The sequence below is a fragment of the Rhinopithecus roxellana genome, chromosome 5 (genome assembly GCF_007565055.1).
Source record: "Rhinopithecus roxellana isolate Shanxi Qingling chromosome 5, ASM756505v1, whole genome shotgun sequence".
Classification (NCBI taxonomy): Eukaryota; Metazoa; Chordata; class Mammalia; order Primates; family Cercopithecidae; genus Rhinopithecus; species Rhinopithecus roxellana.
The window spans coordinates 159,748,536-159,766,283 of NC_044553.1; the positions used below are offsets into that span (position 1 = coordinate 159,748,536).

Below are 17,748 nucleotides of genomic sequence, written 5' to 3' on the forward strand. Positions count from 1 at the left end.
AATAGAACCACTGCAAACTTATACATTTAAGTGTTTGTGTGAACGTAACTTCTTTTCACTTTCTCTGGGTAAATACCTTGAAGGAGGATTGCTGGGTTGTGGGGTAAGTGTGTTTAAAGTGATAAGAAACGGCAATTGCAATCTTGTTTTCAAAGCAGTTGTAATATTTTGCATTCCAATCCGCAAAAAAGAAAAAGAGTATCTCAATCGCTCCACACCCTCGCTATCACCATGGTATTCTTGTTTTTCCTTTTTAAAAGAAAAGGTGCCTCGGTGGCCCCCACCTTGCTGAGCAGGAGCCAAGTTGGCTCTTGGTTGTCAGCAGCAGAACCTGCAAGGGTCAAGCTTCTTTTAATCAAATCTAGGAAGTTTGCTTACCAGCGTGGTTGTCTGAACTTCCCCAGGGAAGATGCTGTCTGAGCTCTGCATCGAGGCTGCTCCCATCTGGATCCAACGAGCTCACAAGACCCTCCGAGGCCCCAGCAGGGCCACTCAGGCTGCAGGTGAGCCATTCCCAGGTGAACCACTGCCTTCTCCTGCCCTCCGCTGCAGGTGTGGGCTGCAGGTATGGGCAAATCCCCCCGTTCTGTCTCCATGGGTGTCTCCTGTGTCAGGAGGGAAAGGCCTCTTGGTCTTGGAGTGCCTGGTGGGGGCGGGGAGCCAGCTCCAGCTGCAGCTACCCTTTCCAGGGCTTCTCATGAATAAGCCATGAGCAAAAGCAGATATCTCAGCTTGGAGGAACTTTGAGTCATCTGGATCGATCCAGTTAGGTCACAGAACTGCACACTGAGGCACAAACTCCAGAGGGAGCAGGGTCTATGCAGAAAGAAAGCTCAACACTGGTGTGGTCTTGGACAAGTCACTTCCGCTCTGTCTGGGGCTTCAGTCTCCCTGAGGCGAGTGGGTGGGTGACCCTGTTGCCCTCCAAGTTGCCTTCTGTCTGTGACATTCCAAGTCCAGGGTCTCCTGCCCAGCATCTGACCTAGAGTTAAACTGGGTCACAATAAGTCTGGAATCATTGGAGAGTTTCTGGTTGCATGGCTGAGCCTCAAGATTATAAAATGGAAATAATCCCTGAACCAAAGATACTGCTGTCCCTCTCTTACCCCCTACCCCTTCCCTTCCCTGCCCTGCCCTGCCCTATTTCTTCTTCCCTTCCCTCCCTCCCTTCTTCCCTCGCTTCCTTCTTCCCTCCCTCCCTTTTTCCCTCCCTCCCTTCTTCCCTCCCTCTTTCCCTCCTTCCCCCTCCTCTCTTCTCCCCTTCTCTCCCCTTCCCTTCTCTTCATTCCCTCTTCCCTCTCTCCCTTCTTTCTCTCTCTGTGCGTCTCCCTCTCTGTCTCTGTTGTAAGGAGTTGTCCTCCCCCTGTCCTTTCTTTCTGTGCCTCTCCCTCTCTGTATCCATTGTAAGGAGTTTTACCTAGGACTGAGGAAGACTGACTTTAATTTTCCTCCTCCCCTGTGTCATTCACCTCAATTCTCCACTTACCTTCCCTTTCCTGCCTCCATGGCTGACTGCAGCACCTCCACCTGGGAGTCCCAATTGCTCTCTGCCAGTGGAAAGGACTGGGTCCCCATGAACCCTGGGCTTTGACACCACCGTGGAATTGAAGAACTGTAGACATAGAATTGCCCCAAGCACTCAGGGAGGCCGCTGCAGACCTGGGATTCTGATAGCCTGGGCTGCAAATGCTCACCCATCTTCCCATAAGGAAAGGGTTGCTGCAGTCCCAGGGGAAGAGCAGGCAGTAGGAAGGCAGAGACTGGGAAGGATTTCAGCCTAACAGCAACCTGACACCCACTGTGTATCACCTGAGGCTGGCGCGGGGAGGACTTGGGACTGACCACGCTGCTTCCTTTGAGTCCTTGGCAAGGGATTCTGATGGAGAGGAGGCCAGACTGGGCTGGAGTGGGGCAGAGTGAGTCATGGCAGCGCCACCCACCTCACCGGGTGAGGTCGGGGCGTGGGCTCTTGCCTAAACACTCCTGGGCTTGCTGCCCTGGACTCCTGGCTGAGGGGCAAGAAGCCGGGGTCCCGCTCCCACTCGGGGTCTCTGCCTCCCTCCCAGTGCCCACTCCCTCACTCCCTCCTGCAGCTCCCCCTCTTCCTCCCCATCTCCCTCCACCTCCCTGCCTTGCTCACCATCTCCCACGGCGTCCATCACCAGGGGCAGTGGGGATGGAGTGGAGCCTGTGCCCAGACAGCCCTCCCGGCTTGGACCTCTCCACGCCTTCCAAATGGAGCGGAGCCGTGGGATTCAAAGCTTCACTGAGACTGCCAGGGAGGTGGGCTTTCAAAGAAACAGCAAACAAATGACGGCAGAAGTTGTGGCTCTCAGTAGGTTGCCACCAGCAGGCACGAACACGGCGGGTGTCTTTGCCAGCACCCCCCAAAAAATCTTCCCCCCGCCTTTTTTTTTTTTTTTTTTTTTCCTGAAAGCCAGTTGGAACCTGGAAATCTGCTTTGGCGAGTTCTCGCCGCTTAGCAAAGCTCCTCAGCAAAGCACACCTCGGGCAGTGCAGCTATGTTCACAGCTCGGCGCCAGGGGCGGCGTGCAGGGCCAAGTCCTTCCGAACTTAAGTGACCCTGGGTTTTTCCAAGGCTCCCCCTCCGTGGTCTCACTGCTGGAGGGAGAGAGGAGCAGGTCTTGGGGTGGACCCCAAGGCAAGGAGAAACGGGGGTTAGTTATGAACGTGCTGTCATCAAGGTGTGGTATCTGGAACTGGGTTTCAAAATGACTTGGATGTCCTCATTGGGAAAAGGAGGAATCTTAGGCCGAGTGATGGAATTCACAGGTGCCATTTGCAGACACCTCTGAGGAAGCGAAAGGCTGGTCTCCCGGGGCTTGATTCCTAGAGAGGCAGCGGCCAGCCTGGGATGCATCTCATGGGTGCACCAGGAGAACCAGGGGTATGTGAGGGCCTCAGAGACCTGGCCCAGGACCTCACCTCCGCCCCTGGACAACCTCGTGAGCAATGTAGGGGAGTGTGGCTCACCCCACAGTCATCTCAGGAGCCGCTTATGAATATTGGAATGTTCTTTCTTAGATTAAGCCAAATTTGCCTCTGCACTTCACACAGGATAGTCACAGGCTTCTTCTTTTAAGCTGGTGGAGATTTTGCATAGCATCGGTTTAATCCTCCTCATTTCAAAGATGGAGAAACTGAGGCCCAGAAAGGGACAGTGACTTGCTCAGGGTTGAACAGGGCCAAAGCCAAGGCAATGCTCTTACATCGGCCTCCACCCCTGGCCCTAGCTCTGGCCTCCAAGACCACTTGGCTGAGCTGTCCCATTCTCAGGGGGACAACCTCTCCCTGAGCTCTGTGACTCTGGCCTGGGCACAGACCTTCAGCCCCTCCCACTTCCAGCCCACACCCTGACCATCCTCGCTCAGGCACTTCCAGAAAAATCTCCAAGTCCATTGGTCAGCAGCCCTCAGACACTCAGGGCTCCTGGGCTCCCAACCCTCTCGCCAGGTCTAGAACTGCCCCCTGAGCCCCTCCCCTAGGCCTCCCTCCAGGCCCACTGTGCTGCTCCATTGTCCTTCTTACCCCAGACCCAGAGCTCACGCTGACCTTGGTGGGGTCTGGTTCTTCAGTGCCCCGGGGGCACTTCCTGCTGCTGTGTGCACCTGGCCACGAGGCCCTTTCAGGAGTCTTCCCTTCTCCTCCCTCTCTGCTGGGGAATCCTAGAGACATTGCCTTGGGACAAGCCTAGTGCTGAACATAATGGGAGATTCCTGCTTTGCTCTGTGGGAGAAGATGCTTGGCTAACCCGGATGTGAGGTTTGCAGCCTCCCCCGCACCCTATCAGAGCAGAGGAAGAGCTCAGATAACTTTTACATCTGGGGTCTTTCTTCCTATTCCAGGGAATGTGAGGTGGGAACTCAGCCTTGCAGATGAGCCAACTCCCTTTCCAGGGCCTGTGGGACCCATGCTGGGCAGGGGGTCACCCCTCTGGGTCCCTGCCTACTGCCTCTGACACCCTGGTGTCTCAAGTCAGTAAGATTCAGACTCTTTATTTTAATCAGTTTAATATATTATTTTAATATGGAAGCCCCAGTCCTCTTCCTTCTTCTTTTTTTTTTTTTTTTTTGCATTTTTTACAATTGAAGTAGAATCAATATACAGTAAAATAGATCTCAAATAAACAGCTTGATGAGTTTTGAAAATGCAGGCACCCGTGTCTTTAGCCCACAAATCAAGACACAGAACATGTCCATCACCCTAGAAAGCCCACCCCATCTCCAGTCAATGCACCCCTCCCCTCTAGAGGCCGACACTGCTCTGACTCAATCGCCATGGGTTGGCTTTGCCTGCCCTAGACCTTCACAAGAACAGAATCATTTTCTGTGTGTCTGACAGCTTTCACCAAGTAAGAGGTTTCTCCAAAGGGCTCCTTCCTTGGCTCAGCTTGTGGATGGCTGCCTTTCACTGCGTCCTCACAGCACTTGTCCGTGTGTGCACATACCCCTGGTGTCTCTTTCTCTTCCTGTAAGGTTTCCAGTCATATAGGATTAGGATTCCACCCATACAACCTCATTTAACCTTAATCACCTAACCTTAATCACCAAAGGTCCTATTTCCAAATATTGTCACATTCTAAGATACTGGGGATTGGGCTTTAACATGTGAGTTTTGGAGGGATGCAATTTAGTTCATAACAGAGTGATATGGTTTGGCTGTGTCTCCACCCAAATCTCATCTTGAATTGCAGCTCCCATAATCCCCACATGTCATGGGAGGGATGCAGAGGGAGGTAATTGAATTGTGGGGGTGGAGTTTTCCCATGCTGTTCTTGTGGTAGTGAATAAGTCTCACCAGAGCTGATGGTTTTATAAAAGGGCCTTCTCTGCACACACTTTCTTGCCTGCTGCCATGTAAGATGTGACTTTGCTCCTCTTCCACCTTCTGCCATGATTGTGAGGTCTCCCCAGCCATGTGGAACTCCTAGTCCATTAAGCCTCTTTCCTTTATAAATTACCCAGTCTCAGGTGCGTCTTTATTAGCAGTGTGAGAACAGATAGATACACACAAACATTTAGAAACTGTTAATTTCTAAATGTCTTTCCTCGTGGATAGTTTTTGATGATTTTCTAACTTCATCTTTCCTTCCATATTTATTAGTTTTAATTCTTCTGAAGGAAGAACTTTCCCTTCCACACATTTATTTCTTTATTCATTTCAGCATAGATGTGGATTTCTCTTATATTCAATGGGTTGAAACCCATTACTATCATTATTTATTTTTGTGCTCTAATTATCCTGAATTTGGCCAGTGGTAGCTCCTTTCATCTGGTTCCTGTTTTTTTGGCATGTGCTCATATTTTTTTTCATATATTTTATTTTTTAGAGCCGTTTTAGACTCATTGCAAAATTGAGTTGGAAGCTCTGAGTTCCCATATACCCCCGGCCCCCGCACACATAATCCCCCCTGCCCATTATCAACATTCTGCACCACATGACCATGATTTCTGAGCACTTCCTCCAAATATTTGTGCTTGTTTTTATTCCCCAGTACCTTTCAAATTATTTATTATGTCCAGGTTTTACAATTGTTTTCTGTAGGGTGAGTGTAGGGATAGGAGTCTTTCAGTAGGGTATTGCCTCACCAGGCCTGAAAGCAAAAATCCTACACCTTTCTTTTATTATCTAGATTGGAAATATTTCCTTTTAATTAGGGGGTTTAGTCTACTTGCAGTTAATAAAATTAGTGATACAGTTGGGTTCAAGTCTACTATCTTACTGCTTGTTTTCTATTTACCTCCTTTTATTTACTCTTTCCTTTCTTCTTCCATACCTTCTTTTGAGTTAATTTTTTTTTTTTGTATTCCATTTTATTTCCTTTTATGGGTTTTCAGCTACATTTCTTTGTATTAGTTTTACTTGTTTCTGCAGGATTACAATATGCATTCTTAACACATAACAGTCCAATGGGAATGAATGTTATACCATCTCACGTATAAGCTAAGATGCAGCAGTATAATTCCATTTCTTCCCTCCCATCCTCTGAATTATTGCTGCCATAAATTTTACTTCAATAAGTTACAAGCCCTATTGTTCACCCATTGAACAATCAATGGTCTTTTAAGGAATTAGAAAAATACAATTTTCCATTGATGCACATAGTAACGATTTCCAACGCTCTGCATTCCTCCCTGCACAGCACAACTTTCACTCATTATCGTGTCCCTGCGGACTGAAGAAATTCCTCTAGCATTTCTTGTAGCGCAAGTCTGTTGGCAAAGAATCTTGTGTTTCATTTCCCGAAGAATGTCATTATTTCTCTCTCATGTTTATTAGACTTTACTTTTTTTTTAGAGCAGCTTTAGTTTCACAGGAAAATTGAGCAGACGGTACAGAGATGGTACATACACCTCCTGAGCGCCAGTCACATGCCCAGCCTCCCATATTATCAGCATCCCCCACCGGAGTGGTCCACTCGTTACAGTTGATGAACCTACAGTGACACAGCATTCCACCCGTAGTGTACATTACGGTCCACTCATGATGTTGTACATTCTATGCATTTGGGCAAATTTATAATAACACTATAGTATATAATAACCACTATAATATCATACTGAACATTCACTGCCCTAAAAATCCTCTGTGCCTCACCCACTCATCTCTCCCTCTCTCCTACCCCTGCTATTTATACTGTCTCCATAGTTTGCCCTTCCCAGGGTGTCATACAGTTAGAATCACACAGCATGTAGGCTTTTCAGTGGATTGACTTCTTTCACTTAGTAATATGCATTTAAGGTTCCTCCATGTCTTTTTACGATAGCTCACTTCTTTTTAGCACTAAATAATATTCCATTGTCTGAACATACCACAATTTACTTATCCATTCACCTCCTGAAGGACATCTTAGCTGCTCTCGAGTTTTAGTAATATGAATAAAGAGTCTATAAACATTCACGTGAAGGTTTGGCATAGACATAACTTTTCATCTCTTGTGAGTAAATTCAACGTGATTGCTGAATTGTATGGTAAGAGTGTGTTTAGCATTGTGAGAAAGTGCCAGACTGTCTTCCAGAGTGACTGCAGCATTTTGCATTCCCGCAGCAATGAATGAGAGTTCCTGTTGCTCCACATCCTCACCAGCACGTGCTATTGTCAGTGTTCTGGATTTTGGCCATTTTAATAGGCGTGTAGAAGTATCTGGTTGTGGTTTTAATCTGCACTTATCTGACAATGTATAATGTTGAGCATCAGTTCATTATGCTTATTTGCCAACTATATATCTTCTTTGGTGAGGTGTCTATTAAGGTCTTTGGCCCATTTAAAAAATAAAGTTGTGGTTCCGTCTGGCCCCATCCTGCTGCCGGCCAGCCAGCCATGAGCTCCACGCAGTTCAACAAGGGCCCCTCGTACGGGCTGTCGGCCGAGGTCAAGAACTGGCTCCTGTCCAAATATGACCCCCAGAAGGAGGCAGAGCTCCGCACCTGGATTGAGGGACTCACCGGCCTCTCCATCGGCCCCGACTTCGAGAAGGGCCTGAAGGACGGAACTATTTTATGCACACTCATGAACAAGCTACAGCCGGGCTCCGTCCCCAAGATCAACCGCTCCATGCAGAACTGGCACCAGCTAGAAAACCTGTCCAACTTCATCAAGGCCATGGTCAGCTACGGCATGAACCCCGTGGACCTGTTTGAGGCCAACGACCTGTTTGAAAGTGGGAACATGACACAGGTGCAGGTGTCTCTACTCGCCCTGGCGGGGAAGGCCAAGACTAAGGGGCTGCAGAGCTGGGGGGACATTGGCGTCAAGTACTGGGAGAAGCAGGAGCGGAATTTCGATGACGCCACCATGAAGGCCGGCCAGTGTGTCATTGGGCTGCAGATGGGCACCAACAAATGCGCCAGCCAGTCGGGCATGACTGTGTATGGCACGAGGAGCCATCTCTATGACCCCAAGAACCATATCCTGCCCCCCATGGACCACTCCACCATCAGCCTCCAGATGGGCACAAACAAGTGTGCGAGCCAGGTGGGCATGACGGCTCCCAGGATGCCACGGCACATCTATGACACCAAGCTGGGAACCGACAAGTGTGACAACTCCTCCATGTCCCTGCAGATGGGCTACACGCAGGGCGCCAACCAGAGCAGCCAGGTCTTTGGCCTGGGCCGACAGATATATGATCCCAGGTATTGCCCACAAGGCACAGTGGCCGATGGGGCTCCCTCAGGCACCAGCGACCGCCCGGACCCGGGGGAGGTCCCTGAATATCCCCTTTACTACCAGGAGGAGGCCAGCTACTGAGGCTCCTAGCACGCTCTCTTCCCACATAGTCTCCCCGTCTGGGTTTTTAGGTTTTTCTGTGTTTCCATCTTTGTTTTTTTTTCTTAGCCGGTTCAGTGCTGCCAATCAACCAAGGGTCTGTGAGTGGCAGTGTGGGATCAGGCAGCGTGGGATCAGGCAGCATGGGATCAGGCAGCGTGGGATCAGGCAGCGTGGGATCAGGCAGTGTGGGATCAGGCAGCGTGGGATCAGGCAGCGTGGGATCAGGCAGCGTGGGATCAGGCAGCAGAGCTTTTTTCCCCTTTGCCTTGGTCCTTTGCAGGGCTGAGCCACCGGGCTGTGGGGGAGGGAGGTCAAGGCCATACCCCGATACGTGTAGGGCGTGTAGGGCGAGGGTCCCTGCTGGCACGTTCAGGCTGTGCTGGGGAGAAGAGACTAACCGGTTCCCAAAGGTTTCTGGTTGCCTCGCCTCTTCCCCCTTTTGTCAGCTGAGCAGTTTGTGGTTTCTCTGCAAGTTTCAGGAAGTATTCACAAAAGAAAAATACATTTTGTTTTTTATTCCTGAGGAATGGGGCAGGGACAGTGGAGAAGGTGCTGGGAAATCAATCACCTGGGAAAGGGGGCCTGGCCATGATGCTAAATATCTCCAGCTCCCGAGTGACTGGATTTCCCCAGGACCAGCAGACCTCAGACCCTCAGACCTGCCCCCGGGGCCAGGTGGGGAAAGTGAAGGCCGTACAGGGAAGTGAAATTCTGAGTTGTTGGGGCTAAGCCTGATCCCCTCTCCATGCTGCCCCCACCCCCCAACCCACTCTGGCCTCAGTAGGTTTTGTTTTAGTTGTGGCTGTCACCCAGGCTACAGTGCAGTAGCGCAATCTTGGCTCACTGCACCTCCACCTCCCGGGCTCAAGCGATTCTCCAGCCTCAGCCTCCCGAGTAGCTGGGACTGCAGGTGCTCCACCATGCCCGGCTAATTTTTGTATTTTTAGTAGAGACGGGGTTTCTCCATGTTAGCCAGGCTGGTCTCAAACTCCTGGCCTCAGATGTGATCCACCCGCCTCAGCCTCCCCAAGTGCTGAGATTATAGGTGTGAGTCACTGTGCCCGGCCCCTCAATAGGTTTTAAGGAGCCCCCAAACCCTCCTCCTTTCTGGGCTCGACAAACTATACTGCTCCATCTTCCCCCGGCCACACGCCCCGCCAAGTACTGCACAGGGACCCCCACCAAGGGGCCCTGCTCCATGAGATAATGTGAAATACAATTGTGGACCAAACGCAATAAAACCTCTGTTTGTAAGAAGAAAAATAATAATAATAATAAAGTTGTTCATTTTCTTATTGAGTTTTGAGAGTTCTTTGTATATTTTGAATAAAAGACATTTATCAGATATATCTTTTGAAAATATTTTCTCCCGGTCTGTGGCTTTTCTTTTTATTCTCTTGAGAATGCCTTTTGCAAAGCAGAAATTTTTTTATTTTTATTTTTTTGAGACAGGGTCTCAGTCTGTCACCCAGGCTAGAGTGCAGTGCTGCATTCATAGCTCACTGCAGCCTTTAACCCCTGGGTTCAAGTGATCCTCCTGTCTTAGCCTCCTGGGACTTCATGCATACACCACCACGCCTGGCTAATTTTAAAAATTTTAATGGAGATGTAGTCTCACTATGTTGCCCAAGCTGGGAATTTTTTTATTTTAGCAAAGTCCAACTTATGAATTTTTTCTCTCATGGGCCATGCTTTTGGGGTCATATCTAAAAAGTCATCACCAAACCTAAGGTTATTGAAGTTTTCTCCTGTGTCATTTCTAGTAGTTTTATAGTTTTGCATTTTACACTTAAGTCTGTGACCATTTTGAGTTAATTTTTGTGAAGGATGTAGATCTGTATCTCGATTCATTATTTTGCATGTGGAAATTCGGATGTTTCAGCACCATTTGTTGAAAGAATTATTTTTCTTCATTATATTGCTCTTGCTTCTTTTATCAGTTGACTACATTTGTATGGGTCTGCTTCTGGGCTCTCTATTCTGTTCCACTAATTGACTTGTCTGTTCTTTTACCAATGCCACACTGTTTTGATTACTATAGCTTTACAATAAATCTTGAAGTCAGGTAGTATCATTCCTCCAACTACATTCTTCTCCTTTAACATTGTGTTGGCTATCTTGATCTGTTGCTTTTCCATATAAACTTTAGATTCAATTTGTTGATACCCACAAAATAACCTGCTAGGATTTTTAATGGGATAACGTTAAAACTACAGATCAGTTTGGGAAGCACTGACAATATTGAGTCTCCCTATCCATGAACATGTAATATCTCTCCATTATTGGGTTATTATTTTTTTATTTATTATTATTTTTTTGAGACAGATTCTCACTCTGTCACTCAGGCTGGAGTGCAGGGGCGCAATCTTGGCTCACTGCGACTTCTGCCTCCCAGGTTCAAGTGATTCTCCTGCTTCAGCCTCTCGAATTGCTGAGACTACAAGCATGTGCCAACAAGCCCAGCTAATTTTTGTATTTTTAGTAGAGATGGCATTTCACCATGTTGACCAGGCTGGTCTTGAACTCCTGACCTCATATGATCCACCTTCCTCAGCCTCTCAAATTTCTGGGATTATAGGTGTGAGCCACCATGCCTGGCCATTCTTTGATTTGTTTCATCTGAGTCTTGTAATTTTCTTCATGTAGATCTTGTACATATTTTGTGAGATTTATACCTGAGTATTTCATGTTCAGGGTGCTAAATTTCAAATTTCACTTGTTTATTGCTGGTGTATTGGAAAGCAGCTGATTTGGAGTATTAACTTTGTATCCTGCAACCTTGCTATAATTGCTTATTATGCCTAGGAGGATTTTTTTCTATTCTTTTTGATTTTCTATAGAGACAATCACGTCTTTTGCAAACAAAAACTGTTTTATTTCTTCCTTCCCAAACTTTACACTTTTAATTTCATTTTATCGTGTTGCATTAGCTAGAACTTCCAGCATGATGCTGAAAAGCAGTGGTGATAGGGACAACTTTGACTTATTCCCAATCTTAGCAGGAAAGCTTCAAATTTCTCACCATTAAATATGATAGCTGTAGGGTTTTTGCAGATATTCTTTATTAAGGAAGTTCCTCTCTATTTCTAGTTTACTGAGAGTTTTAAAAATCACGAAGAGGTGTTAAATTTTGTCAAATGGTTTTTCTGCATCTATTGATATGATCACATAATTTTGTTAACCTGTTAATGTGATGGATTACATTTGATTGATTTTTGAATGTTGAATCAGCCTTGCATACCTGGGATAAATGCCACTTGGTTGTGGTATATACTTCTTTTTATACATTGTGGGATGTGATTTGCCAGTATGGTTTAGGGTTTTTGTATCTCTGTTCATGAGCAATATTGGTCTGTAGTTTTCTTTTCTTGCAATGTCTTTGAATTGGTAGTATAGTAATGCTGGCCTCACAGAATGATTTAGGAGGTATTCTTACTGTTTCTATCTTCTGAAAGAGACTGTAGATAACTGTTAGAAGTTCTCCTTTGAATGACTGGTAGAAATTCACAGGTGAACCCATCTGGACCTAGTGCTTTCTGTTTTAGAGGGTTATTATTTATTCATTTAATTTCCATAATAGATATAGGCCTATCAGGTTATCTGTTTCTTGTTATGTGAGTTTTGGCAGAGTATTTTTCAAGGAATTGGTTCATTTCCTCTAGATTATTAAATTTATAGGTATAGAGTTGTTATAGCATTCCTTTTTTGTTCATTTTCATGGGATCAGTAGTGATGGCTTCTGTTTCATTTGTGATGTTAGTAATTTGTGTCTTCTTTCTTGGTTAACCAGGCTAGAGGTTTACCAATTCTATTGATTTTTTTTTTTTTTTCAAAGAACCAGTTTTGGGGGTTAGGTATTTCCCTTCCTCCATGTAGAAGGATAGAGCTGGCTGAAAATAGTTATTTCCCTTTCCCTAGGTTAGTTAGGCTCTGATAAAACCCCAGCAGGTTAAGCTCTGGTCAAACAGTTTCTCCTGAGGGCAGACCTTGGGGGTTAAGAAAAATATAATGCTCTAGTATATATATAAAAATGGTTCCCTTTCCCCTTTCCTTACCAGAAGCAGGAGGGAATTTTTCTCCAGTATTCACTATGAGGACCTGATAGAGGTTCTCGAGGTAAAACTCACAAAATAGTTCCCTCCTGCTCCCATAACTGGGTCTTCCTAGAATTTTTAACTCTCAGATTTGTCCAGACTAAGCCTCCAGCAATTTTTTGATTACACTTTAGGTTTTTCTATGCTGGCACTGGTTCACATGAGGTTTCAGTGAATGGGTTTCTGTTCCAGTAAGTTTTGAATATCTGAATTTGCCTATCAATCTTTCCAAATCAGGGGGGGGAAGAGGAGGGCCCTGTATCTCACTTCTTGTACAGATGTAAGAAGATTGTTGATTTTCAAACAAGTTGTTGGTTTTGAAAGCAGTTTTTTCCGTTTTTTTACATGTTGGGATAGAATGGCAACTTCTAAGCTTCTTACATGCCTGACTAGAAACTGAAAGTCTCCTTTATTTTTGAAAGACATTTTTGCTGGAGACAGAATTCTGGAAGGCCATATTTTTCTTTTAGTATTTTAAAGATGTTTTTCTATTGTTATGTGAAAGATTCTCCCCGGGGCCTGAAAGTTTGAAGGGATGAGTAACTCCCCCCTTTTCAGGCCCAGTCCCAAGGCGCAAGGCCACTTGCTCTAGCAGCGAACGTCAGCAAGATAGCAGAAGCAGGAAGAGAGCTCACCTGAAGACACCTACCCTGGCCGGAAGACAGGTACCCCTGAAGATCGAGAAAGAGGCTGTCGGGATACTACCTAGCAGTCACGTGAGACTGGGACACTTTCTGATTGCAGAGGTCTATAAAATCCCTGCCCCTTCCTCATTTGGGGCTGACGCCATTTTAGGCCTCAGCCTGCCTGAACCCAGGGGTTCATTAAAACAGCATGTTGCTCCACACCACCTCGTGTTGTCTGTTGGCACACTCTGGAGGTTGGAACCGATACAAGAACCTTTCATTATGACCTCTATTATTTCTAACAAGAAGTCCATTGTTATTATTATCATTGTCTACCTTGTACGTAATGCACCATTTTTCTTTCACTACTTTTAAGATTTCTCTTATCTTCAGTTTTCCCAATTTTACTGTGGTATATCTAGGTGTGGTTTTCTTTGTATGTGTCTTGTTTAGGCCCACAGAGATCCTCAGATTTGTATATTAGAGTTTTTACTTAAATTTAGATTTTGGGGAGGCTATTAATACTTCACATATTTTTCTGCTTCATTTTCTCTTTTTTTTCTTCTAGGAATCCAATCATATATATATTAGATTTCTTAACATTGTCTCATGTTGAGTTCTGTTTGAAGTTTTAACTTTTTTTCTAGGTTTCAATTTGATTAATTTCTATTGACCTATTTTCAAGTTCACTGATGCTTTCTTCTGGAGTCTCCAGTCTGCCATCTAATACGGTGTTCATTTCAGACACTGAATTGTCCAGTTTCCAAAGTATTATTTGATTCGTTTTTTCTATTTTATTTCTCTTCTGATATTTCTCATTACAGTGGGAATATACATAATATATCCATCTTTTTCCTGCAAAAAATTTACTTAAACTTCTTGTCAACTAACTCAAATATCTGGGTCATCTGTTAGTTTGCTTCTTTTGACTGGCTTTTTTCTTTTGATTATGAGTCACATTTTTCTGCTGCTTTGCATGCCTACTTTTGACCCCCAAAAAGCCAAACTCTGTAAAATAATTAAAGAGCTTTCTTCTGAGTCTCATATTTGAGTGCCCATGTCCTGTGGCACAGCCTCAGGAGGTCCTAAGAACATGTGCCCAAGGTGGTTGGGTTACAGCTTGGTTTTATACATCTTAGGGAGACAGAAGTTATAGGCAAAGACACACATCGGTATATGTAAAGTATATATTGGTTCAGCCTGAAAAGCAGGACTTCTTGAAGTGAAGAAGGGTGGGGGTAGCTCACAAGTCATAGCTGGATTCAAAGATTTCCTGATTGGTGATTGGTTGAAAAAGTTAAACTTTGCCTGAAGAGTTGAAGTCAGAATAAAGAAATGCTTGAGTTAACATAAGGGGGATTGCAGAAACCAAGGTTCTTGTTATGTAGGTGAAGCCTCCAAGTAACAGGCTTCAGAGAGAATAGATGGTAAGTGTCTATAGGACCTTAAATGGGGTCAGACTCTCTGGAAAAGACCTAGTAAGGAAAAGAGATTCTCTACAGAATGAACATTTCCCCTACAAAAGATGGCTTTGCAGGGGCATTTCAAAATATGTTAAAGAAAATATATTTTGGGGTAAAATACTTTGGTTTCCTTCAGGGTCTACTATCTGTCATGGGATGCTATACCAGAGTCAGGTTGGAGTGGGTACAAAGAGTCTGTTTTGTTTTTCTTATGATCTCCATATTAATATTAATGCTGATCCATTGTGCCTTAATTCCAAAGGGGGAAGGGTATAATGGGCCATGTCTGATCTCCACTTGCTGTCATGGCCTAAACTAGTTTTTCAGGTTTCTTTGGGATCCCCTTGGCCAAGAGAGGAGTCCATTCAGTTGGTTGGGAAACACATAGAATTTTATGTTTGGTTTACACTATTAATTTTTGACCATACAATAAACATTATAGGCGATACATCATGGAAGCTCTGGATTCTATTATTTTCCTTTAAAGAGTGTTTCCCTTTTTTTGGCAGGCAAATAAATCAGTGGCAGTCATTACTTTGATCTGGGAGAAGCTTGCTTTAAGATTTTCAAAGGGCAAGTTCCTTCCCATTTTTCCCTTAGTCCTAGAGTGTGGTCCTTAGTCCTGGAACACGGTCCCTACACATAAGGTGTGGCTCTTCTTTGGTTTCAGTTAAAGGGATAACGTTTCAAAAATGGAACTTCAAGTTCTATCTCTCCTGAACTGGGCAGCTGATTAAATCTCTGCTTGGATGTTTCAGACTTCTAGGTGCTGCTTTTCACTGAGATTTTTAGAGTCTTTACTCATACATAAGCAGTTTAGGAGTTAGCCAAGATTTTGAAGAGGCATTTGTATGCAGATTTGGGGATACTTCCTTCCACCCCATGACTCTCTCCTTTCTTCCCTCACTTTCAGCTTCTATGGTTTCTCTGAACTCAGGCGTCCGATTCAGCAGCCTCTTTAGACTGTCACTCTCTGCTTAATCTTTTTCCTGCATGTGATACACACTGGATAGTGTCTCTTGGGGAAACATCATTTAAACATACATCTCATCTAATGTTTCCTTGTTTTAGGTGTCACATCCTCTTAAGTTTTAGCCTGTTTCGGGTTGTTCTTAAATATTCATTCACATGGCTGTTTTTATATTTTGTCCAGAGTGTAATTATTGTCAGGAGAAAAGAGAGTCTGTTACAAGCTATTCTGCCATTATTGGAGTACTCAGACTTTTACTTTAACTTAAAAAATAATTATAGACTCACAGGAGTCTATAGGAAATTGCAAAAACAGAACACAGACTCCAATATACCCTTTTCCCAGTTGCCCTTAAGGGTGCTAACTCTAGCACAGTATCAAAACAAGGGAATTGACATTGGTGCAATGCTGTTAACTAGACTACAGACCTTGTTCAATTTTCACAGGCATTTATTTGTGTATATGCATGTGTATGCAGTTCTGTGCAATTTGATTCCATACACAAATTTATGTAATCACCAATTATACAAAGAAGCTCTCTTGTGCTGCCCCTTTCATACAACCGACTCACGTAACTATTCACTATTCAAGCAGTTTGTACAACCCATTCCATTTCTGTCTGCTGGAAAGCACTAGCAAGTTCTCCATTTCTATATCTTTGTCATTTTTAAGTGTTCCATTTCTATATCTTTGTCATTGTTAAGTGTTACATAAAAGGAATCATATAGTATGAAGATTTTGAGATTGACTTTATACATAAAATACAATGCTCTGGAGATCCGTTCTGGTTGGTGCATGTACCAACAGTTCATTCCTTTCTTTCTTTCTCTTCTCTTTTTGAATTTTTTTTGAATTTCTAATAATAAACTTTTAATTTTAGAACAGTTTTAGATTTACAGAATTATTCTAAAGATAGTACAGAGAGTTGCCATATACCCACACCCAATTTCCCCATGTTTTTGACATCTTACATTAGTATGATACATTTGTCAATTAATGAACCACTATTGATATGTTATTTTATTTATTTATTTATTTGTTTATTTAAAGACAGAATTTCACTCTTGTTGCCCAGGCTGGAGTGCATTGGTGCAATCTCGGCTCACTGCAACCAGGTTCAAGTGATTCTCCTGCCTCGGCCTCCCGAATAGCTGGGGTTACAGGTGTGTGCCAACACACCTGGCTAATTTTGTATTTTTAGTAGAGACAGGGTTTCACCATGTTGGCCAAGCTGGTCTCAAACTCCTGACTTCAGGGGATCTGCCTGCCTTGGCCTCCCAAAGTGCTGGGATTCCAGGCGTGAGCCACCGCGCCTGGCCTGATATGCTATTGTTGATTCGAGTCTGTAGTTTATTTGTATGCTTTCTATTTAAAAGTGAACTTTCTTCACTTTCTCCCCGATATCCCGATATCCTTTTCCTGTCCCAGGATTCTGTTTCATGTAGTCATCATGTCTCCTTAGGCTCTTCTTGATTGTAACAGTTTCTCGGGCTCTGTTTTTATTTTTTGATAACCTGGAGAGTTTTGAGGAGTATACATGAGGTATTTTGTAGACTTTCCCTCAATTGGGATTGATCTGATGTTCTTGTCATGATAAGAATGAGGTAACGTGTTTGGGGGAGGAAGATCACAGAAGTAAAGTGCTATTCTCGTTATATCACGTCAAGGGTATGTATTACCAATGTAACTTATCACTGCTCATGTTGACCTTGATCACCTCATTTGAAGCAAGGCTTGTGAGGTTTCTCCACTGTAAAGTGACTATGTTAGTCTCCCTTTCCATATTGTAATCTTTGGGAAAAAGTCACTATGTGCAGCCTACACTGAAGGAGTTGGTAGCACTGCTCTACCTCCTTGAGGGCACGATACCCACATCATTATTTAGAATTGTGCACAGGAGATTGTCTGTAGTCATCATTTATTTATGTATTCAATCATTTATTTATATCAGTATTTATTGTATATTTTTGGCTATAACCCAATACTACATTTATTTTATCACTCATTGTTTTAGCTTTGACCATTGGAAGCGCTTTCAGTTGGTTCCTTTAACCCATTGACATATCTCATATCACTGTGAGTTTCCTATTTGCGTTTTTTTTTTTTTTGCACTTTCTTTCTTCCTGGCACTGCAAGATACTCCAGGCCCATCTTGCACTTTCCTGACCCAGTCCTAGAATCAATCATTGTTCCAAGAATTCCTGGTTCCTTTTATTGGAGAATGGTGCTAGAAACCAAGATCTGGGTGAAAGATGTGCTTATTGCTACTGTAGTGTCATTGCTTCTAGGCCTTCTTAGCTGAT

General features: G+C 44.4%; 1 protein-coding gene across 3 annotated transcripts; it reads left to right on the forward strand.

Moving 5' to 3' along the window:
• Nucleotides 1-7,341: 7,341 nt before the first annotated feature.
• LOC104654512 (calponin-2-like) lies at nucleotides 7,342-8,271 on the forward strand. 3 transcript variants are annotated; one of them, XM_030931444.1, is made up of 2 exons: nucleotides 7,342-7,731; nucleotides 7,849-8,271. In XM_030931444.1, the coding sequence occupies exons 1-2, from the start codon at nucleotides 7,342-7,344 to the stop codon at nucleotides 8,269-8,271; spliced, it is 813 nt and encodes a 270-aa protein (XP_030787304.1). The 3 variants fall into 3 exon arrangements, with proteins under 3 accessions (XP_030787304.1, XP_030787303.1, XP_030787302.1); XM_030931443.1 differs by having other exon boundaries at nucleotides 7,342-7,698; nucleotides 7,732-8,271; XM_030931442.1 differs by having other exon boundaries at nucleotides 7,342-8,271.
• The last annotated feature ends 9,477 nt before the right edge of the window (nucleotides 8,272-17,748 follow it).